This window comes from Ammospiza nelsoni, chromosome 4, assembly GCF_027579445.1.
Source record: "Ammospiza nelsoni isolate bAmmNel1 chromosome 4, bAmmNel1.pri, whole genome shotgun sequence".
Taxonomy (NCBI): Eukaryota; Metazoa; Chordata; class Aves; order Passeriformes; family Passerellidae; genus Ammospiza; species Ammospiza nelsoni.
In genome coordinates this window covers 26,724,342-26,751,730 of record NC_080636.1, presented here as the reverse complement: position 1 = coordinate 26,751,730, position 27,389 = coordinate 26,724,342, and the positions used below count along the sequence as shown (strand labels likewise).

The 27,389-nt window shown below is 38.3% G+C and overlaps 1 protein-coding gene across 3 annotated transcripts in view; it reads right to left on the bottom strand.

The window, feature by feature from the left end:
* Nucleotides 1-7,390: 7,390 nt before the first annotated feature.
* CWH43 (cell wall biogenesis 43 C-terminal homolog) overlaps nucleotides 7,391-27,389 on the bottom strand; it is a 30,847-nt gene continuing 10,848 nt past the window's right edge. For all 3 annotated transcript variants that reach the window (XM_059469971.1, XM_059469970.1, XM_059469969.1), the window contains 12 exons: nucleotides 27,054-27,255; nucleotides 26,011-26,099; nucleotides 24,481-24,735; nucleotides 21,604-21,729; nucleotides 19,404-19,483; nucleotides 18,368-18,473; nucleotides 15,014-15,149; nucleotides 13,654-13,803; nucleotides 11,228-11,372; nucleotides 10,546-10,607; nucleotides 9,341-9,496; nucleotides 7,391-7,844 (listed from right to left, as the gene is read on the bottom strand). In XM_059469971.1, coding sequence (XP_059325954.1) covers nucleotides 7,757-7,844; nucleotides 9,341-9,496; nucleotides 10,546-10,607; nucleotides 11,228-11,372; nucleotides 13,654-13,803; nucleotides 15,014-15,149; nucleotides 18,368-18,473; nucleotides 19,404-19,483; nucleotides 21,604-21,729; nucleotides 24,481-24,735; nucleotides 26,011-26,099; nucleotides 27,054-27,255 — 1,595 coding nt within the window. In that variant the 3' untranslated portion in view covers nucleotides 7,391-7,756. The remainder of the gene's footprint in view (nucleotides 7,845-9,340; nucleotides 9,497-10,545; nucleotides 10,608-11,227; nucleotides 11,373-13,653; nucleotides 13,804-15,013; nucleotides 15,150-18,367; nucleotides 18,474-19,403; nucleotides 19,484-21,603; nucleotides 21,730-24,480; nucleotides 24,736-26,010; nucleotides 26,100-27,053; nucleotides 27,256-27,389) is intronic.

Genomic DNA, 27,389 nt, shown 5'->3' with positions numbered 1-27,389 from the left:
GCACGGACACCCCTGCCCCGCCCACCGCCCGCGCCCATTGGCCCGCGCTGCCGGAGGACGCGGCGAGTCTCGCTCTCTTACTGGGTGAGGCTGCTGCCACTCTCCCCCCTGCCTGGCCTGCACCTCCGCCCCGGCCTTCCATTGGGCAGAAGGCCGAGCTGGCCACGCCCCTCTCCGCTCTGACTGGGCTCCGGCGCTGCCAGTTTTTCCCGGCCTTTAAAGCGCGTGCAAAGAGCAGCACTTTGTGTCACCCGCGGCGCTGATTGGCTATGGGGACCAAGGGCCGCGCCCATGCATTGATGCGATTGGTTGAGCTAGAGAAGAGGGCGTGGCCTGTGAGGCTGCCCCGCCCTCCAGGGCCGCGGGCGGGGCGTGCCCGGGTCGGGGGGGGGCCGGACTGCGGCACTTCCCCTCTGCTCAGTGATCCCCGCGCGGCGCGGCCAAATCACCGGCCAGCCTGGAACGATTTCCTTTTTTCTTCCATCCCCCTCTTCCAAGGGAGAAAAATGGCAAGCTGCCAACGGCAGCCGAACGCACACACGTGTCAGGTCAATGTTACAGCAGCGGCAGGATGGGCTGCGGGCATACCTGGGGCCGCCAGGGGTGCTCCGTGCGGGACGGTGGCAGCGGCTCCTGCCCTCGGTATTGTTCTCCATCCTGGAAATGTACTGCATGGAGCCTCCCTCCCTCCTTCCCCTGCCCTCGCAGGACAGGTCGCCATCGCCGAGCCCGGGAGGAAGGCTCCCTGCCGGTCATTGCTGCTCGGCCTGCGAGCGCAGCATCCCGGGGCGCTCCGGGGTGAACCCGGCCCCGGCACCTCCCGCCGCTGAACACGGGTGCAGAGACTGCTAGAGCAGCGTATGTGCAGCATTAGAAAAAACTGAGTAGTGAAAAAACCCTCCCGCTAAAAGGTTAAGTTAAAATAAAGTCAAGGACTACGAACGTGAAGTAGTGCCAGATTCAAGGTAATTGTCCCTCTGGATTAATGCCTTAACATACAGTCCTGAATTAATTGATCACAGACCTGTTTGTGTTTCTTTGGGGTTTTTTGTAAGCTTTGCCTTACTCAGTGAGTCAGAATGTGCAAGTGGAGGTGATTTTATTTTGCTTGTTTTCCACTGCCTGTTTCTGTTTTACAGAGATTGATTCACAATAAAATGAATCCACTTTTCAAAAGTTGGGCACTAAAACCCATGTCAGAGCAATGAAAGCTCACATTATTTGAAATCCTCACTTACTCACTAGCTTGTTGAAATTATTTCTGTAGAACTTCCTGCCTGTGTCTCAGGATATTTTCCTATTTTCACCATCTTTTCTTGAGCTCAGTTAGTTGGTGTTAATAACACTAAGGTTGGAGTTCAGTCCCCATATGAACTATTTACTTGAGACCTGGACTCCGTGATCCTTGTGAGTCCCTTCCAATTCAGAATATTCTGTGATTCTGTGAAACCTCTGCAAAAAAAATATAAAGCAATGCAAACTAGGTTTCACTTCTTTGGTAGTTCTATAACATCCCACATGCCAGACATTCACATTAGTATGTGTCATCCCAAGTTCTTATACCCAATAGGGGCACCACTGAGTAGCAGTTCATCTGATCTAATTCTGGTTTAAGAGGAACAGTTCCTTTAGGGGTGTCTGTTTGTTCACTTGACCATAAAAAGCATGCAGGCTGCTAGTTCAGAATAAAAACATATTCAAAAAGAAATATTCTTCCATCCCTTACAAAGCTGTAAATTGATACAGATGTAAAGAAAGGTAGCACAGAAAAACCCTTTTTGGTTGTATGTGAAGACAGAAAGGTTTGTACTTTCCCCCCATTTATATTAGTCTAAAATGAAAGATACTCCTTGGCCTTAAAAATATTTACTTAGACTATAGCTAAATATTTCCTTAGACTATAGCTTCTGTAACTACTTTCATTCTAGATTGTAAAGCAAATAGGTTTGACAGGCAAAACTTCTGTATATTTTTGAATGCACAAGTATAATCCCTGACCCTTAAAAATGAGATCTGCAAAGAAATCCAGAGGGAAACATTTACTGTTTTCTTAGCTTCTGCCTGCTAAACAGGGGATTCATGCATGAGCCAGAAGAAGCCTGCCCCATGAGAACAAGGCCCATTAAAACATGCACCCCAATAAGTTATAAATAATCCCCTTTGTTACCACTAGCTGTAAACCACTATGGAGGTCTCCAAGCCAACAGATGCTACAAAATCAGGCCTGTATTTCCTTTATAAAGCCTGAGTTTATAAAATGTAGAAATGCTTCACTTTACATAGAGCAGATAAACAGGTCATGGCTAATCAATCATGGTGTTGGGTCGCTTGCCAAGGTTCTGATAGCAGAAGGATTTCAGGAGTGCTTCTGTGAGAAGCTGCTAGAAACTTCTCCTATGTCTGACAGAGCCAAGGGCAGACAGCTCCAAGACAGACAAATCAGTGATGGGGTAATGCCTCTGTGGTAACATATTTAAGAAGGGAAAAAAAAGTTAATGCGCAGATGTAATGGTGGCCGGAGAAGGGGGGAGTGAGAACATTTGAAAGAAACAGCTCTGCAGCCAGCAGGGTCAGCAAGGGAGGGGAAGGAGGTGCTCCAGGTGGCAGAGCTGACATTCCCCTGCAGGCTGTGGTGGAGCCCATGGAGCTCCACAGGGTTCAGCAATCCACCTACACAGCACCTGGAGACCCTACCCGGCAGCAGGAGATGCCCAAAAGAAAGGTGTGGGAAGCCCACACTGGAGCAGGGTCCTGACAGGACTTGTGAGCCTCTGGGAGATCCATACTGGAGCAGCCTGTTCCTGAAGGACTGCACCCCATGGCAGAGTGGAGCAGTTCATGAGGAACTGCTGTTCATGGCAAGAGCTCAGCTTGGAGTGGTTTGTGTAGGACTGTCCCTCTCCCGTGGGAGGGACACACACTGGAGCAGCTGAAGGACTCCTCTCCCTGAGCAGGAAGCAGCAGCAGAAACAGCACACGATGAACTGACCATAACCCCCATTCCCCATCTCCCTGAGCCACTGTGTAGGAGGAGTAGAAAACTGGGAATAAAGTTAAGCCCAGAAAGAAGGGAGGGGTGGGAGAAAGGTGCTCCTAAGATTTCTTTTACTTCTCATTGTCCTGCTCTGATTTTGATTTGCAATAAATTCAATTAATTTTAAGTCTGTTTTGCCCATGACACTAACTGGTGAGTGATCTCTCCCTGTTCTTATCTCAGCCTCCAAGTCTTTAATTGTATTTTCTCTCCCTGTCCAGTTGCACAGGGGAGTGACAGAGTGGCTTTGGTGGGCATCTGGAATCTAGCCAGGGTGGAACCACCACACGGACTGAGAGAGCTTAAGCAGTTCCAGCATTAGTGTCTTGATACTAACCCTCCTGGCATCCTTTATTTTGTGCCAGTGCAATCACCTGGACAGCTAAATAGCAAGGTAGGTCAAAGAGCAAGACTGTCCTCAATGCTCCCAAAAAGCAAAAAATCTCGTAACAAAACAAACCTTTCAACACTTGCTTAAGTTTTCTTTATTTGTTTGTTTTCCCAGCCAGCTGAATATCTAGATCTGGCTTACTACACATATGTGCAAGTGCTCCCATGAATGCACGGGAGAGGAGTAACAAACCATGGAAGTGAAGAGTGGCAGTAAATGCATTTGCCAGTTTGCACACTGTTAGATCAACCTTGGAACTGCAGACTTCTTTTTTTTTTTCCTGAAAAAGACTGCCATTGTTTGCTTTTTTTTATGTTTGCACTGCTTTTTTAACTGATAGCTAAAAGAGCAACCACGTTAAAAAAAAAACAAAACAATTGTAGACCGTCAAAAATACTGGATAACAAGAGAAAGAGGAGCCATTTACTTAGTTATATCTTCTTCACTATCAGAAACAGTGCAGATGTATCTGAGAAAGAAATTCCAAAAGGAAACTCTGTATCCAAAGGATATCAGACTCCAGATTGCTAAAGCCATTTTATCTCTTGAATACTTTAATTCATCTTGCTTTGCTTAGAAACAAGCTTGAAAGTTAATTTTAGGCACCAAAATCACATGCCATGATGTGTTTTACAAGTCAGAGGGGAAAGAGAATTGTATTGAAATGAAAAACATTACAAAGAGGAATTTGCTGAACATTAAGAAAGCAGATAAAGCAGTAACAAAGCACAGTGCAGGGTATTGTAAGAAAATAAACAAAGTGCCTAAAAGAAGCCCAGCAATCACAGTTCTAAATTATTTGCAGATATGAAGAGTTAACTGATACCCAAATCAACTCATATTTGTGTAATGCTTCTGAAAAGATTTTTCACCCTCAGAGTTGCAATGAAAAAACCTAACACCTGTGAGTTATTCCTGCTTGGTGTCAGCAAACTGTACCAATTAGGGACAAAAGAGGACCTCAAGTGGCAGAAAGTAGAGCTGCAGATTATATGAACTGCTTCAAAGCACTACTCATAAAACAGTTCAGCTCATTTAAATTTCCTTGTCCATGGACCCAGACTGTGTTCTCTGTTGAAGTGACAAGGTCTGTTCTCTAACACTTGCTCCACAAGTACATTGCTTTGACCCAAAGGTCCTTCTGTAACATCCTGCAAACCAATATCATTTTACATACATGAGAAAAATCACGTTGCAGGGCTTTTGATACTTAAATTCTTACATTCCAGTTATAGGGTTTTTTTCAGCTTCAGTTTTCAATTTTACATTCTTTTCATTCATTAGGAGGCAACTCTAAGCAGCCAAGCTTGAGAGCATCTAAGAATGTCTTCCTGAACCCTGGGGGTGCATCAAAACAGCCAGCACCCCTTTCTGGGGCCACAAATCTCCCTCACTAGCAGCAGAGGACCATGAACATTCTCAGAGCTCTGTTCCAGTGAGACAGGTGGGAACTGGTTACCTGTACACTTAAGCTGCAACAACTTGTTTTAATAACATCAAGTCTGGTTCAAAACCAAAGGGTGTGTCCAACTTTTGCTCAGCTTGTAGCTGCAATACTGTTTTTGAAAATGGGAAATAACAGTTTCGGGTTTTTCTTAGCCCAAGAGGTTTGAACTGCAGCTCCCAGGTTCTGGAGTGCTCTGTAGCAACACCAGAGTCACTGTGCCTGAGTCAAGGCAGGAAAATATATGTAAGGAGAGACTGGAGTTTCCACCCTGCTCCCAGTACTCTCAGAAGTTGCTCTGATATATGTTACCTGGAGTTCTTTTTGATTGCAAGGTACACACTGATAGGCCCCTGATGTACTGCTGCCTCTTCCTGCACATTCCTACCAACTTCAACAGACCTGCACAGAATTTCAGAGGATGGGATTTGGAGTACCACAGAATACATATTATTTAGAAGTCAGATATATGTAATCTAGACCTTTTAGCACAAGCAAAAGTTCAAACCTTTAGTAAATACTGCTTATTTAACATGTTATTTTCTTTACATGCAATCTTTGAATGCATAAAGATATTCACAAACTTCTTCTTTCATAACATACTTTCTTATGAAAGCTGAGATGAAGAAAGTATGATTAGAAAACTAAAAGATTAGTCACACACCCCTGCAGCAGGACCTGTTCTAGCACATTTCTGTCATAGTTTGAAACAATGATTGTGACTTAGATATATAATGCACATTTTCCTAAACCACTTAAATATCAAGGGATTAGATCAGTGTGTGGATGTAAGGACAAATAAAGTTTAGTTTTATCTTCCCAATTCTAACCACAGGTGTAGAAGAAGTATACAAACTATTTGTAGTCATGTTTTTTCTTAATCATTTTGATAAAATAATGCAAATGTCAATAAATATTAGCTATTAATTACATACATTAAACTACACAAGCTACTTAGAAGAAAAGAATACTCAAATTGAAGATTTTTTTCACTGTCAACATAAACCCTCCTAATAGGGTGAGCATGTCTAAATCTTGTAAAAAATCCATCAAAGTATGCTCAGAGACTTTGAAAATTACATACAGATATGATTCATAATCTGTTATGCAAGTCATGTTATGCTGTCTGGCTTCTTGAAAAATATCCTCATCCTATTTTTAATTGTTAAAAATTAGGAGTTTTCAAGCTTTTTGTACTTACATGTATTGTCTCTTGCATTTCACATTAATAATCTGCTCACATTACCAGGTATTTGCAGAAGAAAACTGCTAAAAGTGCAAGAAAGTAATTTGTATCTCTCCACAACATCACTTATCCTGTCTTGCTGGGAAGTCACACAAAGAGCAAGTTCAGAGGGCTTGTAAAGACACACAAAGCACCCATAGGTAAGAAATTAGTTCAACAATGTCTGGTTAATTGTCAGTTACATCTGAGATGATGAATATATAACCACTGAGACTTTTAAATGGCTTTCAGATATCCTCTGTCCACAAAGGCCAGTGACCAGTTTCTCTCTCAGAAACACAGCTCTAAAAACAAGGGAGCAAAATGATAGATGATCAGAACAGAGCAACAAGTGTGGTGCTGGCAGCAATTACCTGCCTCCATAGAACAAGAAACCCTGGGTGAAAACCCATCCTGTATTTGCTTACATGGAGAAACAATCAAATTGAGTATGCTCAAGCTCTTCTTAAAAGTATATGGTAAAGAATTAGAGAGAGAGAAAAAAATCCATCCTCTCTCCTGCAACATATCCTATTCCCCTTAGTTATGGTATGCTTAGATATGACTGGAAAGACACACAGTATTAAATCCCAACATCACAAATGTGGTTTCCAAACTGAATGTGTCACTTAAATTATCTAACATGCTTCTCACAAGCAGAAAACATCCTTTGGACAGCACTGAAGATGTCCTTCCTCATTGTTAAAGGGAAGCTCTGCACATATACTGAAGGATTAGGAGCTAAATATAAAATACATTGCCAAGAGACCCTGAGAAGACACAACATTTTACATTGTGTCACATGTGCATGGCATAACAGGGAATTCACTGCCTAGGTCAAAAAAGCAACACCTCTCTTCAAGTCCTACAGAAGTGTAGTGCTAGAAAAGAAACAAAGCTTTTTCCCCTTTATTACAGTTCATTTTAAATAAAAGTTACCACCAACTTTTCTCCCTTCTCAGAAACCTTGTTATGTTGAGCATGATTGTTTTTAATTCTTCATCAGTGTGTTCATGCAGGTGTCTCATAACCATCATTATTCAGAGGTACTCTGCTCTTCCCTTTGTAAAAGCATTGAAGTGTCTCATGTCCAGTTAATAAAATGAGCTCTACAAAAGTCACCTCTTTTTCTCCAGCACTATGGACATCAATTATCTGCAAATTGTTGTAAAACTCATTTAAGAATAAAATGTAGAATAGCAGCAGATGTAAATACTGTTTGAGTCAAAAAGGTGCACACTTCAAACACATACTTAGTGCATAATTCCCAATTAAAAAATACATTAGTTCCATTCCTATTTTGAAAAGCCCTAGGTCAATCTTTTTATTGCAGTAGCAGCAATAGCACTCTGAAACGTCATGATACATGATACCTTCACAAAAGCTGAAGAAGTTGTTGCCAAAGCAGGTTACCACCCTTGCTCTGTGGCATACAAAGCAGGTATCTGGCCAACCAGTTTATCAAAATGCGTGCATCTCCCCCCCCTCACAGTGATGGCAGCTCATTCAAGAAGGAAGTCTCCAGCTATTACATAGACATTCACAGTGTTGTGCAGCATGGGAGTTGCTCAGCCTTAAAGAGTGTAGTCTTTTTGGCTGTCAATTCAGTTTCAAGCAACAAACCTTTCTTGTTGGTCTGAATAATAATCCTATTTTCTTCCTTTAATTTGTCCGTTTAAAATATTTAGGTGTGCTCATATGAAAGTGATGAATAGGCACATAATTATGTCCATCTTTATAAGATCCAAACCTAAAAAAAATTTAACAGAGCAACACTATTACAACATTATTTAAATCATGCAATTAAATCATACAATCCCTGCTCTACTTCTGAATGTTCTAGGCAATTTGTTTCAGAAACAGGGCCCAACTCTATTAAATGTACATCAGGTTCTATGAACCCTCTCCTGCTAAAGGTCTTTGAGTATACTGGAGACAATTAATTACATTGATTCTGCTCATGCTATAGGCAGTCTATAATTTGAACTTCAGATGAAAAAGCTGAGTGTTGCATTTATCTACTTAAATTTTTAGTCCTAAGTTTTTATTCCTGATTTTAGTGGAGATACAATTTAAACATCCATTGTATCAAAACAGTCAACTCTGTTATAAATACTGTACATCTTGCTTTTGCAAATTATGATGAAAATTTTAATTTTTCAGGCCAAATTTTAATATGGAAGTTTTGACAACTGACTATTATGGTAGACAGACTTGCAAAGGTAAAATGGAGTATTTATTCAAAATATCAGTGCTAAATAATATTTAAGAGCAATGCCATTGTGTTTCTAAAGAAGTAGAGTTAATCAGAAAAAGTTAAATACATTCCAATAGGGTAAACATTTTCTGATTATAGGCAGACAAAAGAAATTAGGACAAGATTCTGTGCTGAAGTCAACTGAGAAAAATCTGAACATGAATGCTAATTGTAGGCAAGTTCCATCATGTGGAAAAGTCTGGGCAAACCCCTGCTTAGACAGGAAGCAGTGGTTGAATGGTACACAAAAAGTGACAACACTCCACTGTCAGATGTATATGAGAAAGTAATATACTCTGCATTATAGGAGTAGTAAATGTGGCATTACTGGGAATTATTCTCTTTGTGGCAACATCTATCACTAACTTCATGACTCTTTCACTACTAATACGTGACACTAGAATAAATATCTTCCTCATGTATCTCTTCATTATGCAATACCAGTGGGAAAATTATGGCAATTTAGAATTAAATGACTCTTTTACATTAAACCTAGTCCTTTTTTTTCTTTCTTGACACATGCAACGTACTGTCTCAGGCATTCTTTTTAATTTTTGCTCCAATTATATGGTATGTTTTAAAATGCTTATGCAAAAAGTATTTATATTGATATTCTTGAAATTCTAAGTAACAGTATATTAAGAGCCCAATTTCCAGAGTGCTGAGAAACATGGGAGACTTTTCATCATCTATCAAATGAGTCACCACACCACTTGGCAAATATCCCTATCAACAATCTCAGAAACTGCCTGGGTGAAATGAGCATTATTTGCAATTTATGCTGTGACACAACAGACTGATTTTCCCAGGGCATATGCCAAAACAACCAAAAAAATTGAATTACAAATCAGAAGTTCTTGACTTCTACCCTTCTGCTCAGTTGGGGACTGATCAGTGTCTCTCACTTTAGAAATAATTTTGTTCCTAGACTTCTCTTTTACCAGATGCCAGGTACATCATCCTCTTCATTTCCTATGAGACACACTAACCTGGGATTGAAATGGATGTCCTCAGGAACTTGGCTGGGATCAGTGACAATTCTGTCATTGTCAACATAGCTATCCACGTGATCTGGGATTCTAAATTTGGCCATCTGGACTTCTGAATCACTTAAACCAGCATGAGATATGCGAGCATAACCCAGCCTGTCAAACATGAGAAGAGTTAGTTTGAAGAAATAACCCAAGACAATTTCACCCCATTCTTAATGAATGTATCTTTTTTTTCCAAGAGTTATGCTTTGACTTATCAACACAATTTTCCATTTCTGTTAATCTCACCTTCAAAAAACTGAAAGTGCTCCATAAACAGGATCATAATACCATGTCACAAGCATAAAAACTGAAAAAATGTGTTTGACAGTAAAAATAATGTCTATGTCTAAAAACCTTTTTTTAAAATTACAGCTTTAGAATGTGAGTAAATTTTCACTGAAAAGATTTCAATATTCAAGAAAGAAACTCAAGCATCAATTGAATGAATAATGAGAAAAATTCAAATTGCAAATAGAGTTTTAATTGAGGTTTTTTAGTTGCCTTTTTTCTTTTTTACTCAATACTGTTAAGACAGCTATCAATTTTACTTCTTGTGAACACTGCAGAATTTGCAGTTTATTCAAAAGAAGATGAAGTCCATTTCGGTACAAAGACCACCAAGAGAATGATTTACAAGCAATTTGGGATTAAAAGATATGGAATGCATAAGTCTAGTGCCTCAATATGGGTTCACACAGTTCAAGTTTCCACTAAATCCAGCATAAAGATTGGCTGGATTAGATCAGCATTTTGCTTCAACAAACCCTAAAGCATAGTTCAAAATTTGTATCTTCTGTGTCACATACAAATTAGGTCTTAGCCTTCACATTTCAGAATGAAGATGCAAAGCTAGAGCTTTGGAAAAATGTAGTTTTATGCTACCAAATAAGAGTAGATCTGAATGTAATTCTGACACAGAATGATGAAACCTGTAATAGTGTGTTTGTGAATTATATTCAGAGTTCTTGTGAACAGGTGAATTATATTCAGCAGTTCTTGTGACCCTAAGATGAACGTTTCACATAATTTTATGATAGATCCAACTGCCCATAAGAATTGTTTAGAGATGTAAGACTCCTCCACAATCACTTACAAAAGATTATAAAACTGATAACCATACAGATATTTAAGCCACAAATAGGTGATTCCCTTTAACATACCTTATGACTCCACGATACATAATGTAGCTACACCATCTGTCCCGGTCTGTACTGTCAATATCCTAGAGGGGTAGTGAAAGAGAAAAAAAGTCAAACAAATAAGGTAAGCGTTCATCTGGGTAGGCTTTAAAGCAGTAACAGGACCAAAGTGTAAGCTCACTGCAGAAAAATATTTTGCCTAAAACATTGTACTAAGGTAGAAAGAAAAAAACTCACTGTTAGACATGGACAAATCAGACAACTTTCTTGGTATCTCTTAATGCAGAGATCATTTTTAATACAAAAGAATCATGGAATTAGAGGCTATCTGGAGGTCTCCTACTCCTAACCTTGGTCAAAATAACTTCAGGCAGGTTCCTCAGGGCCTTATGCAGCTAACTTCTGAATATCCCCAAGGATGAAGGTTTCACAACTTCACCAACTCCCTGTTCTAATCCTTGACAACCCTGTGACTTTTTATTTCTTCTAAGTGACATTCCTCTTGGGGCAGCTGCTGTCTATTGCCTCTTGTTCTTTCACTGTGTAACTCCACCTCCTCTGCAAGATATCATGAGGTAGCTAAAGATTATATTTGAAAATGGGCATGTGTTTTCTTCTCTGTCTATAGTTACCAATTTGAAATACTAAGCTGAGTGTTTCCAATATATATATATTCTCTAAAGATGCAGTATTTTTATATTACCTGCACATTTCCATTTTTTATTAATTCAGTATAGTCTCTGGATCCAGGTGCTGAAGTGATGTATCCTAGAAACACAACTTGTTTAGAGCTAGTCTTCAACAGGTTTGAAACAGCTATTGCTTGGAGTTTTCTGTCCAAGTCCTCTCTGAAAGAAATGGAAAAGACTATAGGACATACACATTTTAGCTCACAATCTTTGTGCTATGACATAGTAAACCACAAATCAATCTGGTACTATTTTTCTTTCTCAATATTAGAGAGTATGAAAGTTCACAAAAAGCTCATTGATTCAAAATTATCCCTACATTTGATAAAAGCCACATGGTCATGGTAGATGTAATTCACATTCTCTTTCTATCCATTCCAGGAATGACATTTTCTATTACTGTTCTGTTTTTAATACTGATACCACCACTAGGAAATGTGAATGTTAGTGTTTTGGTTATCTAAGGCTTTGTCTCTGCTTGCACGTAAAATTTAACTGTGCTAGCACAATGTGGTGCATAACAAAGAACTTACATGCTAAGAAAATTTTATTATGAATAGATCATGGTAAATAAAGTCTTTAAGTCTGGGTTCTATAATTTATGAAATGTAACTAGAGTTACATCATCCCATTAGCACTACTTAATTACATTTGGCATGTATTTCACATCTTTTTAACAAGATTTACACAAGAGTTCCAACAAGACAAAAAGTGATAGTGAAGTAAGTGGAGCCTGGTAAAATACTTCATTGGATCTCATTCCCTGTCCTTGGATTTGTCATAAAATAATGAAAAAGCAGTTCTCTTTCTATGATTCTTCATATTAATGACTTTAAATGGTTGTGTAAATCATGTTGTCTTCTAGATTTTGATAGTCTGGGCTAACAGTAAAATCGTTGACAGAGAGAGCTGATTTTGGAACCTGTAAACCCTGAAGAAGACAATTTAAGTGCAGCCATGCTTTCTAAATAGTGGTACTTCTGACTGAAGCAACTGTACTAGGGAGAAAGAGCACACAGGCAGGAGACAAAAAACCCCCAAACACTTAAGTAGAAGTGTGACCTAGGTATATATGAAGTTGCCTGCTCAGCTAGCTGCTCTTTCCAGAATGCACCTCTCCAGAAGATGGGATCTTTTAAAGGCACAGGCATAGTTATAGTCCCACATTTTAAAAATCCTATTTAAAAACAACCTTACCCTAGTTATCTAGTATTCTATAGTCTATGTCAATGTAACCAGCAGAATAAAAAATATTAAAAATGAGCAGTTATGTGCAGTATTTAGCTACAAACTCATTCCCCTCTAAAACACAGTCTAATTTGCACTCATTTCCCATGTGTCTCCTCAAATTTTCTCTCTCATCTTGATCTCATTTCTTTGCAAGGGTATAATACAATGTTATTTTCTTCTACTTTGACAAACAGTTTCTCAGACAGGCAAGTCTAATCATCTGTGTGAGGCACAGAATTAAATTCTGTTCTAGAGTTAAAATTGGGAGTGATTTCTGACAATTATATTTGTTTAATAAATGGGAAATCTATAGACCATTCGCAGGTTTCGTGCAGTTTCTACTCAGGGGAAGGAAATGGGATACAGAGAATTCCTTTGGCTTTCTGAGCAGCTTCTTTGTGTTATAATATTCTGCACCCTATCCATAAATTTGATGCTCCATTAATTGTAAGAATTTTTTTTTTTAAATTCCAGATTTTACTACATAGCCACAAACATACTAGATATCCCATCAAATATAACAGAAATAGCAGCTACATGGGGTATTCACAAAACTGTCTCTTATTAATATTCATTACACACAGGTAATCAAGACATTGTTTTCAAGAACTGAAATATATACCTTATTCTTTTCCATCACTTATTTGATTTATTGGTATAATATTGCTTTTCTGAATTCAGAGATCAGACTTCCTATTTCCATTTGCATACGCTCAGAAAGACACTGAAGGATATTTTTGCTGTTGTTTCAACCCTGTCCTTTCTTAGAGGTTTCAGATGTTACTTTAAAAAAAAAAAAAAAACAAACAGTTTTCTATTAATGGTACCTATCTCTAACTGTACCTCTCTGCACTCATTGTGGAATGTAATACATCTATTCCACATGCAAAAAGTCAGAAGGATGCTATCTTGCACTGAGATGCATCTGTAGCCCTATAAATTGTTGTGACTTTGCAGAACTGTTTCTTTAAATCCCTAGTAATTCAGATAGTAGGTTCAGCTGAGTTTTGCATGATACCTTAAAAAATGCTTCAAAATTTTAAACCAGTAGTTTAACCAATTTTAAATTGTCATAGTATTTCTTCAAATGTGCCCTGCTAGAACCAGTATTAGAGCAGCATATTTTAAAGAGTACAAAATGAATCCTGGAAGTTCACAAATTACATTACATGACTTTGTACACTCTATGTAAAACAAGTGAAATACACACTCTTCATTTCCAAAGTGAGCAACAACAAAATCAACCAGCTTCCCTGTGAAGTTGACAGTCAGGGAGATGGCAGGCGCAATCTCTCCCTCTGGAGATGGAAGGAGGTGAGGGGTCGATTTTACAATTGGATACCTGGACAGTGCCATAATCCTACATGAGGAGAGGCAAAAAGTTACATTTTGTGATTCACAAGCATCAAAGGTGTGTAAGCAGATAAATGCGAGCAGAAATCTAACAGTCACTGAAATAAAAACGGTAAGACCAGAATACAAACCATGTCTAGTGGATTTTCCTGAATCTAGACAGTTTCCTTCTAAAATACTGCTTAACTACATGCCTAAAAACATATTATCAAGTTAATTCCTACACTGAGAAATATATTTCCATAAATATTAATTCTTTCACTGAGCTTTTCATGATCTGTATTTCAGAAAAAAACAGAATTTTATACTACCAGAAATTAAAAGGTATTTTATTAAAAGCAGAAGTAGGTAGAAATATATCTTTAAAATGAGAGATTTCTCTTTTTTCAGCTTCTGTTTGGACATTTTGCACCAGGTTTTTCAATGTATTTCATTAATAAAATCTCAGAGAATGACTTCTCTCCCCCATTCTGTCTCAAATAGACAGGGTCTGGAAGAAGAAAGTTACAAAATGCCCCTCACATATGGCAAAAGTTAAATAGCCATAGCAACATCAGTAGGAAGTTCTATCTGCCATAGAGATGTGTATATCCCCCTGAAAATAAAAAGACACTTTATATGCCAGTATTTTTCTAGAGGACAAAGATGTTTAAAGATATGCAACTGGTAGGTGGTCAAGCATTAAGGTAAAATTAGACACAAAATATCTGTCAAACAGACTTGCACCTTTCTATTCCCATTTCCCATTATACAGCCCAAGCTAGATATGAATTCTCATACCTCCTATATGAAATCAAAATTTCTCATAGCTCCTGATGGGCTACATTTTCCAACTGCTGTCACATTTTTAAGTCTGCAACATAAAATTCTCATAGCCCAAAACAAAATAATATGAAAAGGGCATCAGATGCAGCACTTGGAATGCTAAAATTCCAAATCTGTACATTAAAGGGTAGGGTGCCATTTTCTGCATCACCAAAACCAAAGCAGCTTATGGGGGCAGGCACCAAAATCTGATCATGTTTAGCAATGAGAACACTCCATCCACATGGCATGGTACTGCTAATGAATCAAAGCCTGTTGCTAAAGGACAAGCTTCAACAAGTGATTATAGTGAGCACTATTCCAACTATTCTTTGCTTCTGTATTAGAGCAGTTTGCATTGGGCAATATATTTACATCTATTTACTGTCACTGTGCATGTGAAGGTGACTCACCCCCAGGTGTGATCTCTTGTGCTTGGACCAAAATCTGTGTAAAATCCCAGTCTTTCTCCTAGCCACATGGTTGGATCATGGTTTCCAATGAATGGTTTAGAGGCATCACTCTCTATAATAGTGATAAAATCTGCTCCTACGATGGAAGGGAAAAAAAGAAAATAATTTCACATTTATAACTGTTACCTATAAATGGGACTTATAAAAAAGTACATAATGTCATTATTTGGGTTACAGAGGGATGGACACAAGCCCTTCAGGGGTCAGTCAAGGCAAATCAATGCTGGCAACAAAGTCATGCCCAAACTTTTGGCTACTGCAGGCCACACAAACTCTGATGAAGATGCACTTAGTGTCTGCTGGCCATGGTTCATCTCTGGTGCATAACCAGAGACACCAGACTGCAGAATACAGCTGGCCTGAGCAGACCTCATGCCATTTCTAAAGCATTAGAGATACTGTGCACTCACAAATTAACAGCACAGTAGCAAGTCTGCTTTCAATTTCATGAACAAACATTACACAGCACACCTGCACTTCCCTCCATCTACCAAATCCTATTGTGCTTCAAAAGGTCCTGTACAAGACACAGCTGGATGCTGTTGCCAAAATAATAATTCAGCCCAGAGCAACCCTGCATCAGCCCCAAGGCATGGTAACATGTCGGGAGTTTAGTTCAGGCATGGCTTGAGGAAAAAGGCCATGAAGCCATGCAATTGAGAGAAAAGTAACAGGTAGCTGTGAAGCAGTTCCAAAGCAGTTCCCAGCCTGACTTCTATAAACAATTAGTCTCTCTCAGGCATCATTGTATAAACAATAAGGTTCTCAGGCAGTCTTCCCATAACAAGTGAAACACCCTCTCTGGGAAAAGATGGCACCCTGGGAACAGATATGGAAGTTTTGGGAACCGTTCATATCACAGTGGGAACACTGGTTTTATTTTGTGTAAACAATCAACGGTATTGTAAAACAAAAGGAGTGGTTAGAGTTTTCTCTGTTAGCCTATCATAAACCTGGATTTTGGAATATGCATGAAGTTAATTAACACTGTTATTTAAAGTGACTGATCGATCAATAAATCGGAGTTCGATGCATTATAGGATGGTCGTTCTCCCCCTCACTTCAACAGTAACAGAAGGGTTTGCAGCTCCAGTGAATTGCTGAGCACCTGCAGCCACCTCACTTTCTCAAAGCACTGTGGTCCCTCCCTGTTTGCATGCAGAGGTGTGGTTTTGCCAGGGGAACATGATGGGTTCCTCTACATTTTAACTGCAGGGTACAGAAGAACTTGCAGTTCCTTGAGGAGCTGGCATCTAGGAAACACCTGCCCATGCCCGAAGGAAGGTGGGAGTTGCAAGCTGCCCACAGGAGGGCTGAACTATTCAGACTCAGCTTGAGCAGCAGGTCAGTATAAGTGCAGCAGTAACGAGTGATCCAAGGGCTCCCTTCTTGCTGCAATTATGCCCCTCTTAGAGTGCTCCCCTACACAGGAAGGCAAATCAAGTCACCATTTCATCCACAGCCCTTCCATAAGGAATTACGACCATCCAGCAACATAGAAGATTTTTTGCTTTTGAAATATATGCAGGAGTGTGTAAAGCATTGTCAGCAGAGAAAATGGGAATGCAGAGTTCTTAAATGGATTCCCAGGTTTTTTCTTCTACATCATTAGCATACATGCTGATCACAGAAACAGTAACTGAAACCATTAATAAAGGCTGATGTTGGATCCCTTCAGGGCAGACAGAAATTCCAGTGACAAAAGCCATTATATGTTGCATCTTCACTACTCCAACAGAGAGGTGAGCCCAAGGAATGCACTCCACCACACCTTTAAAGACAACTCCTACCCTAAAGCAGATAGCCACTCTTTTCTCTATGGCTCTCAAAATCAGAAACTCTTCTTGTAGGAATTTCTAGACAAACTCTGAATGCATTTACTGACAATGTTAATGTAGTATTTTATATAACAATATGCATGTAGGATAAAACTCCAGAATACCACCTATTAGAAAATTTTTCCACCTATTTCCACCTATTAGAAATTATGATTTATTATTTATATTTTGGAATTTGCTGCCTTTTTGATTCACCAATTGTCTCTTTTAGAAGTGATATTTTATTACCCTAAAGAAATGCCAATGGACATAACAAAGTAAGCACTTTTTCTAATATTCATTAATTAAAACTAAAGGTACCAGAAATGCATGCGTTCATCAAAATTCATAAATAAATATGCAAAGATTAAATAACCACCCAGACATGAACTATAGAATCAGTTATGTAGAAGAATGCTCCAAATTTCAATTTATTAAATGTCCTGGCTCTTTTCTCATATCACCAGATACACAACATAGCCCAGCTCTCTGAACCTTTGGTTATGGGACAAGGGAGTGAACAAGGTTAAAATCAGTCTCTTCACTCTTCACTAACTCCTGTGTATCTCTGCCACAAAATCAAGACTTACACAGGAACACATTTCATTGCCTGGGTCTGTAAAGCCTGAGCTGCTCAGGAAAATACTGTGGTGGACCAGAGAGCAACAAATGCTGGAATGGCAGCACGGGCATTTCCTAATTCCCTGAACTGCTTTAGATGTTAAACTGTCTGTCCCCTGTCTACCCTATCTCATGGCACTGCAGGAAATGAGAAACACCTACAAGCACTCCTGGCCAATTCCTTTCAATGCTCTCTGCAACAGCACTCATCTTGAATCCTATTCTTCATTTCCTATAGCTAATTTTCCAACCAAAATCCTGCCCATGAGCAACAGTTTAGATGCTCTTCTTTAGAGTGAAATCCTGACAACCAAGCTACAATCACTACTTTTCTTGTATACATTGCACTGGTTCAGTGATGGAAACAGACTTGTCTGTTTCTTCTCTGTACTCATTGTTAAGGGCATTTGAATTTCACATCCTTTAGGAATTATATAATGGTTCACATTTAAAAAAAAAACACATAGGAGTTATAAAACGTTGTATTTTATGTAAAAGTATATTTACCTTTGTAAATACCATTGTATTTTATCTAAAAGGATATTATTTCATTTATGCAAAGAATTTCTCTATAGACAAGTAACTCTTCAGCAATATGAGAAGAAAAATCCAAATAAGAAATATAATACTTCCTCTAATCAGAAATCTCTTTAAAAATATTAAACAAATTATCACCTCTGCAAATGGGTTTTTGACTGAAGTGATTATATTGGAACAGTTCAGAAATTGAGGAGAAAACCACTAAACACAGGTTCTTGTGTTAATGTGAAAATGGCCTCAGTTACCAAGGTGTTTTCACTTGTCTCTTCAGATGAATCCTCCCAAATATAAATGAAGCACGGAAAAAACGAGTTACCTGTCTGATTAAGCAAATTAGCTGATCCTTCCAAATTAGACCATCCTTCATTGTCATATCCAAATCTAAAAGGCCAGATCATAGCAGAGAAATCTCTTTTTGGAACCTCAGAAAATAAATGGAAAAAAGTAAAATAAAGTTTGAATTTTTACATTTTATAGCTTTGCAGTAAACAACATCAGACACATGGTGCCATAAAAGACATACAAGAAGAGATGTTTTTCCCAATATATTTTCCTCATAAAGCTGTCAGAATCACAAAAGACTAAAACTGCTATTAACAAGGGAATAAAAGTCATCATACTTCAAATGAATTTGTACAAATGAAGAGGAGAGAGACAATGCATTTTTTCATCTTTCTAAGAGGAACTGACCACATTTTGCCACACAATAAGGATAAACCTGAATTAATTGAAAAAAGAAGGCCAACCGTATAAATCTGTGTGCATTTGTGAATGTAACACTGAACTCCATGACTGTTAACCATCTTGTTATTTACTACCTTTGCAATACCGATTTTCTTGCAAGATAGAAAATTGGAATCTTCAAATTTTCATCCAATTTCCATACCTAGTCTAAATCTAATCTACATCAACCAACTTTTCAGAGAGCTTCAGTTCAGAGTTATGATATAGTACAGAACCCTAGAATTCCTTCACCTGGAAGAAACCTCAGGAAGTTATCTGTTCAAACTCTCCCTTCAGGAGATCAGGAGGCTAACAGCATTGTCCAGTTTGAATACCATTCAAATAAACTAATTCATAAAAGTAATGTTCAAATTGAACATATGAGACATGAATCTCTCAAATTTTCAAGATATTTTTCCTTCATAGCATCACTATAAATCTCCAAAGACACGGACATTTCAATTTGACATGAATTCATAAATTAAATTTTTGCATCTTCATTTATGCATTAGTTTTTCTGACTACTTGGTTGCAAAGATCTCTTCAGCCACAGTTAACACACCTAAGCTATTACATACATATTTTACTGTATATTTGAAAGTTACCATTGTCACAAACACCCTACTCACCCCTTGGCCCAACTTCTTCTGGTAAGTTTTATAACGTAAACCCAATCCAAGTAAGCCAACACCAACAAGCAGCCACAATACTTGAAATAGAAAAAAAGAGAAAAATGGTTTTAATTTGAAAAAAAATAATGTTTATATTGCTGTTAAACAGGGCACTTACTCTAAGGTGTGCTATTCACAGAATGAGAAATGTGTCCACTTAAGTGACAGCACCAGATCAAGGCAGTATCTATGCATGCATGCAGAATGTGTATATATGTGCAAATACACTCTCCAAAACACAACATGCTGAGCAGATAAAATGTACCAAAATCCTTGGGATAGTTATGTAAAAATTACAGCTACTGAAGAATTCATTATAGAACATGAGTAAGAGCATCACGTAAACCCTTCAGTGTTTTCCTCCCTCTGTGCAAGTATGCATTTGCAGTACACAATTTTTATCTTGTATTAATACAATGTGTGGAATAAGATTTAGTTTACTTTGCAAGTCTTTAGATGTCAGAAAGATGTGGCTCTTGCCAGGCTTACAGAGTGCCCATTTGTTTGACATACTCTTGGAAAGACAGAGCAGCTTCATAGAAAGAATGTTCAGAGCTTTCTAATTGCTCCTGTGGCATTACAAATAACCACAGTGTGCACTTAAGAGCTCTCACCATTCAGCATTATTTAATTTGATGATTAAAGCCCTCTGCATTTATTTCATTTACACAGTGGCATATGTTATCTACAATGATTTCAGTAACTCTAGTTTATTCTTTCATATATTTAAAAATATATGAAATTATTTTAATGAAAGTTTCTTGGAATGGTTTTGTGTAAAATTTAAATACATTTTATAATGGAAGATGTCAGAAAGAAGGACATCATGCCTATATTAGCACATGTCAAGCAATTTCATACTCTGCAAGACACAAAGGTGCTTGGAGTGGAAGCTGAGAAACAGTACAAGTGTGGGCATGATGAGGAAGTACAAGAGGCACTGTTGCAACATTACAAGGTTAGCTGAGCAAGGGCTGTGCTTTGTTACAGGTAGCATTTTGAAATATTAATTTACTTCTGTGAAATGTTTCTTAGTGGTAATATTCAAACCACTTGAAATGGTGCTCGTGTTGTCTCTGACACACAAACTCTCACAGGCCACATTCTTTTGGCTCCTGAGCATGCAGGGTAAAGATCTCCATAAAGATTCCAGAAATAGCTCTGAAAAACTGTGAAGCACTATTGTCTTCTTTTTCCAAATGCAGCAAAATGTACACAAATGGCAGGCAATTTGATCTAAAGTCACAGAAGAAAAGGTGCAGGAATTGCAATCTTCAGCATCCTGGTCTCTGTAGGGTTACCATGCCCTCATGCCTGGCATTTTGTTCCTCTACCAAACTTCATGCTACTGACAGGCATTTTTCTTTAGAAACAGTAAGCTGACAATGAAAACAAATCAGGCACTTAAATGATTGTAGAGAAATAGTTTGAAAATATTTGTATTCTTCAAAAGCCAAAAAGTGATAAAACCTCAAACATTTGATTTTCATTTCTCTTCAAAAGCTAAGGAAAAAAGCAGACCCCATACATATAATCTGAAAATCTGGGATCCCTAGGCATAGTTGAGGGACAGGCCTGGTCTGAACATACAGCTAGCCCCAAGCACTGTGCTGTGCTGCTGGCCACAGCAGGCCCTTCAGGACAGCCTCCTCATGCAGGACAGTGCCACACGTAGAGCAGCTCAGGGCCAGCCAGTGCCACCACCCTGCCAGCCAGCTCACACAGCCCTGGCAGTGCTGTCACACCAAACCACCTCAAAATCGCCATACTGCATGGCTGGGAAACCATTCACAGCTTCTGTACACACCATGTAAAGCCCAAGGTCCAGAGAGGCCTCCTCCTCAACCACTGAAACAAAACCCCCCATGATGCTGAATCCACTTTCACATTTTGGATTTTTCCCAGTTTCTTGTCTCTGTTTAATATAATCCATGAGGAATAGCCTCTATCAGTAATGATCGCAGTGAGTCAGCTCCTTCAGTAGTATACGCCATCATTAACCTGGAACTGGGGAAATAACCAACTACCAGTCTGTCTCTAAAACTAGTACCAGAAAAAACGTTTCTAAAACATCTGAGCAAATACTCCACAGTGTTATATTTTTTCCTCAAACAGTATTCCTAGAATCATGGAGAAAAGGAGCTAAAATTATACTTACATAGTTTAATATAGTTTTTACTCCTTTTGAAGAATGGTTTTTGGTTGCTTTTCACTTCAAAGACAGAGCTAAGGTCTTTCTTGGGTCCTGTTAGAAATTCTATCCCAATACATAACATTATAAAACCTGTAAAAATACATGTGATTAGTTTAACATATTAAACATTGCTCATAAACACTTTTTGTAAACTCCCAGCTGTTGTGTTACAACATAACAACCTTATGGTTCCAACAACAAAGAAGATTCAAAGCAAAATGCACATAAATGCCATAGCTAATAAGACAATGCAGGAACTATGAGATTTATTGGCAACACTCTCAAGCAGAGTGATTTGCAGTGCAGTTACAGGGTATTATGTCATAAAGGCTAACACATGACTGATAAAATATGCTAAAATCCTTCCAGGCCGTATTGATGGCTACAACTCTCAGCTGAGCCCACTGTTTTCAAAGTTTACTGGAATCAACCTGACAAAAACAACTGAGGTACTCCTACATATTATAGAACCTTAAAATAACAGCTTGATGAAAAAAAGTACATTGATGATTGCACATACCTATTATCTTTGACAATGAACTGCTCTGTCACCAAGATAAAATTAACACACTTTTCATATGGGAACTACCAAAGCAATTGCCAATAACACTTTGTTATAAAACAGGGTAAGGAGACTGCTGCAGTCCATTTAACATGGCAGCACCTTGTATTCTGGAACTCCAGAGCCAACAGAAATAGTTCTGCTTTTTAGGAGCAGAAAACTAAACACACCTATAGATACATTTTAAAAACTAGTAAGCAACTTCAGTGCACTAACTGATGCAATGGGTGGGGATAGTATCTTTTCAATAAGTACCTCAGACTAATAGTACAAGGTCTTTTCCAATCCCTAATGAGATAAAGAATCCAATTACTTTCAAAAAAAACATGGGAGGATAATGAGCTGGATAAGAGCTCTGCTGGAGAAGATATATGCCCTTAATATCTTTGTGGCATAGTTAATTAATTATAGAAGCCATATTTTACTTCAGAGTAATAGCTAACCGTTACTCAGTAATTTTTTATTTCCCTTACTTGTTACATTAGCTGTAGTGAAAGTTTGGAAACCAGGACACTGGGTCTGCACAACGAAGGGGAACACATAAAACCTTTCTCAAAGGGTGATTGATTCACAGCCATAAAGTTGACAGAGATCAGGAATCTGACCCCTCAGCATTATATCACATCATAGTGAAGCAGCACAGAAGTTTTTAATTTAATGATCTTACTTTCATTGTCACTTTTCGTGGTGCAGTTCCCTACCCAAACTGCAGCAAGAGAAAGGCAGGATATTGGACAGGAGAAGAAAGCAAGAAATAGCACTTGCACCTGGAAGAAACCAGAAGAAAATGAGCAGTTTGCCAGAAAGCCAAGCTCTAAGAGTAAAAGCACAGCAACAAATACCTAGTCTCATGGTACAATCTTTGATAAGCTATGGGATGGCATAAAAAAGATAGAAAATGCATTCCCAGATGGAAGTTAAATTCATGCAGTGCCATCAGCTGTGTTCCATTTACAGTGTTCTTTTCCAAAGAGAAAATTAGGGCCATCTCTCTGTTACCATTCAGTGATCACACCAGGTAAATTAATCACAAGAGTGCATTTCAAAGGAAGTAACAGAGAGGAATTTTGAATAAAAGTATTTCTTTTGTGAAAGCATTACTCAAGAAAGCATTTGACACTCCTCTACCACATGCTTTCTTCATATAACTTCAAAAAAAAAATTTAATTACCTAGGATATCTGTTTCTAAAGACTCCTCAGAGTGCTTTCAGAACAAAGAAAGTCATGCAATAATGGAATTAAATTATCTTAAAATATAATGAACTTAAATCCCTCATGTGAATGCTGTAATATAAGAAACACACCTGAAGAGTAAGAAACTGGAGTGACACAAAATAGTTGCAATGACATTTATGAAATCTGAAACCTTTGGAGCAACAAGTTAAACCCAGCATTCATTAATCCTTTCCAAATAAAATATACTAATGCGTCACATTTTAAAAAACACAATGAGCCCAAGATCATGTTTGGCATTGTTAAATATAGTCAGTGAAATATGCCATTGAAACATGTTAGTACATATTGCAAAAATATTTCTGGAGACAAAACCAGAAAGGGTTAGTTTCCTTTCCACCTCTCCACCCTCATCAAGTCATCATTTTGCTAAAGCCCATATATTTGCTCAACTCAGTTTTTCCTGATTTGCAGCTACCTGACAGCTTCTTTTCTGCCTGTCCTGTTCTCGTGTTTCTGATGCTACAGGCTCATCTGAACTCCCCCAAACATGCTGGTGTGTCCACAAAACATAAGGTAGAGCCACAGGAGAAAGAAGCTCAGGTCTCCAGCGTAGACTAGCTAGATGAGCAGGATGCTGCACTTTGCTCTGCAGAGCAGGACTAAATAATGCACTGAACTACATTACAGTCCCAGTAGCTACACTGTTACCTGAGGCACTGCTACCTTAGGTAACCAGCATATTTGTGCATTCACACCCTGGATTGCAGCCATATTTTTAAGGTGACTGGATAACAGATCTCTTCCTCCACTGCCTACTTTACTTATCAGACATTTTTCCACTTTGCCATTTTCCCTTAACTGAATTCCATTTCCTGTCCACATTTAGACTATTTCTAACAGAAAAGAAACAAGTAGAATATTTTTTGCATGTCTCATTAATTTTTGCATGTCTCATTAATTTTTGCACTGAAATTCTTTCCACAGTAAGTAATTTAACAGTAACCAAGCATTTGAAAAGACTCTTTATACACTAGATACATTTCACGTGCCTGTCTGAGGCTAAAGCAAGCATATTTGTATTTGTTCATTATCACAAATGTACCTAGAAGAAGATGGGAGCTTTCTCTAATGTAAACTCCTCCAGGTACAAATTTATAAGCTGTACACCACACACAGAAGAACAATTCAAGAACGTAGGTAAACATGGCTGTGCTCATGGCTTTCCCAGGATGGGGACAGCTAACAAAGCGTCCCGCTAGCTGAGGCCACACACACATGGTAAAGACCCCAAGAATGTTGCCTGCAACAGCAGCACTCCAGGTGTGTAAGTAAAGCAGACCAGCTGAAGATGCCAAACCTGTGAAGGGATAGAAAAGAATACAGTGAGTCTCAGTCAGGTGTATTACCCACCACACTCATTTTCATATTTTGGCTAGCGAAAAAATAGTCTGGGAAATACAATTGTGCTTTCTAGGCTTAGAAATTGCATCGCTAGAAGGACAGGTATTCAGTAGCTAAAGAGTCTTTTATTTTTCCCAATATCTCATTCTTTTAAACATTGCCTATTCAGCTGAAAACAGTATAGCAAAAAGGGCAGAGAAATGTCATCAAGAGCCAAAACCAAACAGTTTTTTCTTACAAAGTTCTTCAGCACAACAGAGGAGTGATGCAGCTCTTAAGAGAGTAACAGGTCTGTCAGTTATAAATCTCTTTTACCATAATACAGAAATAATCAAATAGATTATTATGAAGAGAAAACATATAATTTCCTGATCTTTCCCTGTAGATAACCACAGGATGGGCAAGAAAACAACTATTAATCTTTTACTGACTGCAAGATCCTTGACTTACCATGCTATCTTTGATTTGGGGATTTGACTCTAAACAGAACACTAGCAACCACAGAACCTCTCTATGACGGGATGACTTCATTTTAAAACATTATTGTAGATATGAATATTTACTGTCACACCATGAAAGCAAATGTATAGAAACACTTTTAATATTTAACTTTAATACATCAAAGTTCTGAGCATTTTAGAATGCAGTGCTTGAATCAACTAAAGAACCTTTCTATGCCTATTTTAAATAAGAAATGTGTGTGTATCAAAAATCAAAAGTTCATCCTTACATTACAATCTGCACACACATTTCTTAACACTAAAACCTGCCTGTTCATACAATTTTACTGACTGCAGAACTTGGCAAGTAAAGATACAGGAGGCAAGCTTGTCTCCAGGTAGACTGCTTGTTAAATTACAAGTTATTTTGCCTCCTGTGGAGTTGAGAGGCTTGTGTCCTCTCAACCCCTAACCCTAGATGTGGCCTTATCATAGAATCACTAAGGTTGGAAAAGACCTTTAAGATCATCAAGACCAACTGTTACACAATGCAGGTGGTCAGAACTGAGATGCTTAACAGGGCTTCTGAGGAAATAACTCTGCTCTGCAATGGCCTGGGGATTTGGCCTGTAACCCTCAGTCAGCTGGTGACCTATGTGTACTACAGTCAGTGGCAAGAGAAAAGGAGGCTTTGATTAGCCACCCTTTTCTGAGATGTGGTGTCAGGTCAGAGGACTTGAGTAAAGGGAATAAGGTAACAGACAAAAATTCTGCTCAGGATTTGCACCTACCTATAAGAAACAAGGCAAAACTGATGATAGAAGACCAGCTCCAAAATGAAAGCATCAGTCCCTGAGCAAGGCCCAACAGAACTGTACCTCTGACACAACAATAAGGAAAAAGAAAACATGCACTCATATGATTTGAAAAACACCTGATATTTTAAAAAAACACTTCTAGATTTACAGACAAGGGTTCTTGGTAATATATTATAATTATTTTACTTTAAACAAAGCTAAATTTTGCTCACACCCAGGTACATTTTCTTCCCTTTATTGGATGTAAAAAACATCCAGTTGAAAATAATGGCAATTTACTGTGATGTATAAATGAGCCATGTTCAGCAGCAAAGCAGTCCACTGAAATCTTGGTACAAAAGGCAAAAACAACTCAGAGAAAACAAAAGGGAAGAATCTACCCCAAACAGAAGTATTTTTTTCATGTCAAATAAGGAATCCTAAAGAATCTAACACTCCTCTCAGTCTTGGGGATCTCTTTTGTATACCAATTCCAAAATATAAACTCTGTCAACTGCTATCACATGTGGTTTACTCAGAATAACAAATTTGTTTTCTTTCTAGATTTTGGAACCTGAATGAACCACACACAGCATTAAGACTACATTTTTACTAACAAAAACTTCTACTGAAGTATATATTTTAACAGTGCACACAGTTTATTTATACTTTGTGCATGTGTCTCTGATCATCTCCTCTCTGAAGCCAACTGCTAGACTAATTTGCTGCATAGTATAGATGCACTGCATTCATAAGTCCTTGAACCTCAGTCCTAATCTAAAAATTGTTTTGAAATATGGCAAACCAAGATTTTAGTGCTGAAATAAAAATAATTCTGTATCAGAAAATTTTCAGGTCTGGACAAAATGCTCAGCAGTATCTCAAAGGAAGAATGAATCCTCTGTGTGAAGTACCTTGTACCCACTATTTTTTGTCTTATACCATCATCAGGTTGAGTTTTAATTTGTCACCCACTACAGCACTGGATTTTCATTACAATTTTGTAATCATCATCATCATCATCATCATGCACTTACCCATATGGATTAGGATCTGGACCTGTATGTGGATGTCCACTTACTGCCCATCTGGAAATCAGGGAAACCTCCCCAAATATCCACAGAGTGAGGAACATGAGGCTGCCAAAAGCAATCCCTGATAAAAACCAATGAGGGTGGGAAGCAGTCTCTCTAATCACTTTACCAGTTTTGTTAGTTTCTTGTTTCCTCTTGTCTCCACCTAGAATAAGAATAGAAATACAGCTAAGCAAACTGTCAAATCCTATTAGCAAGAGTTACTAAGAAAAAGAAATAGCCAAAATCACAAATTTATTAGAATAAATTACATACACAAAAGCTAATTTATATGATTAG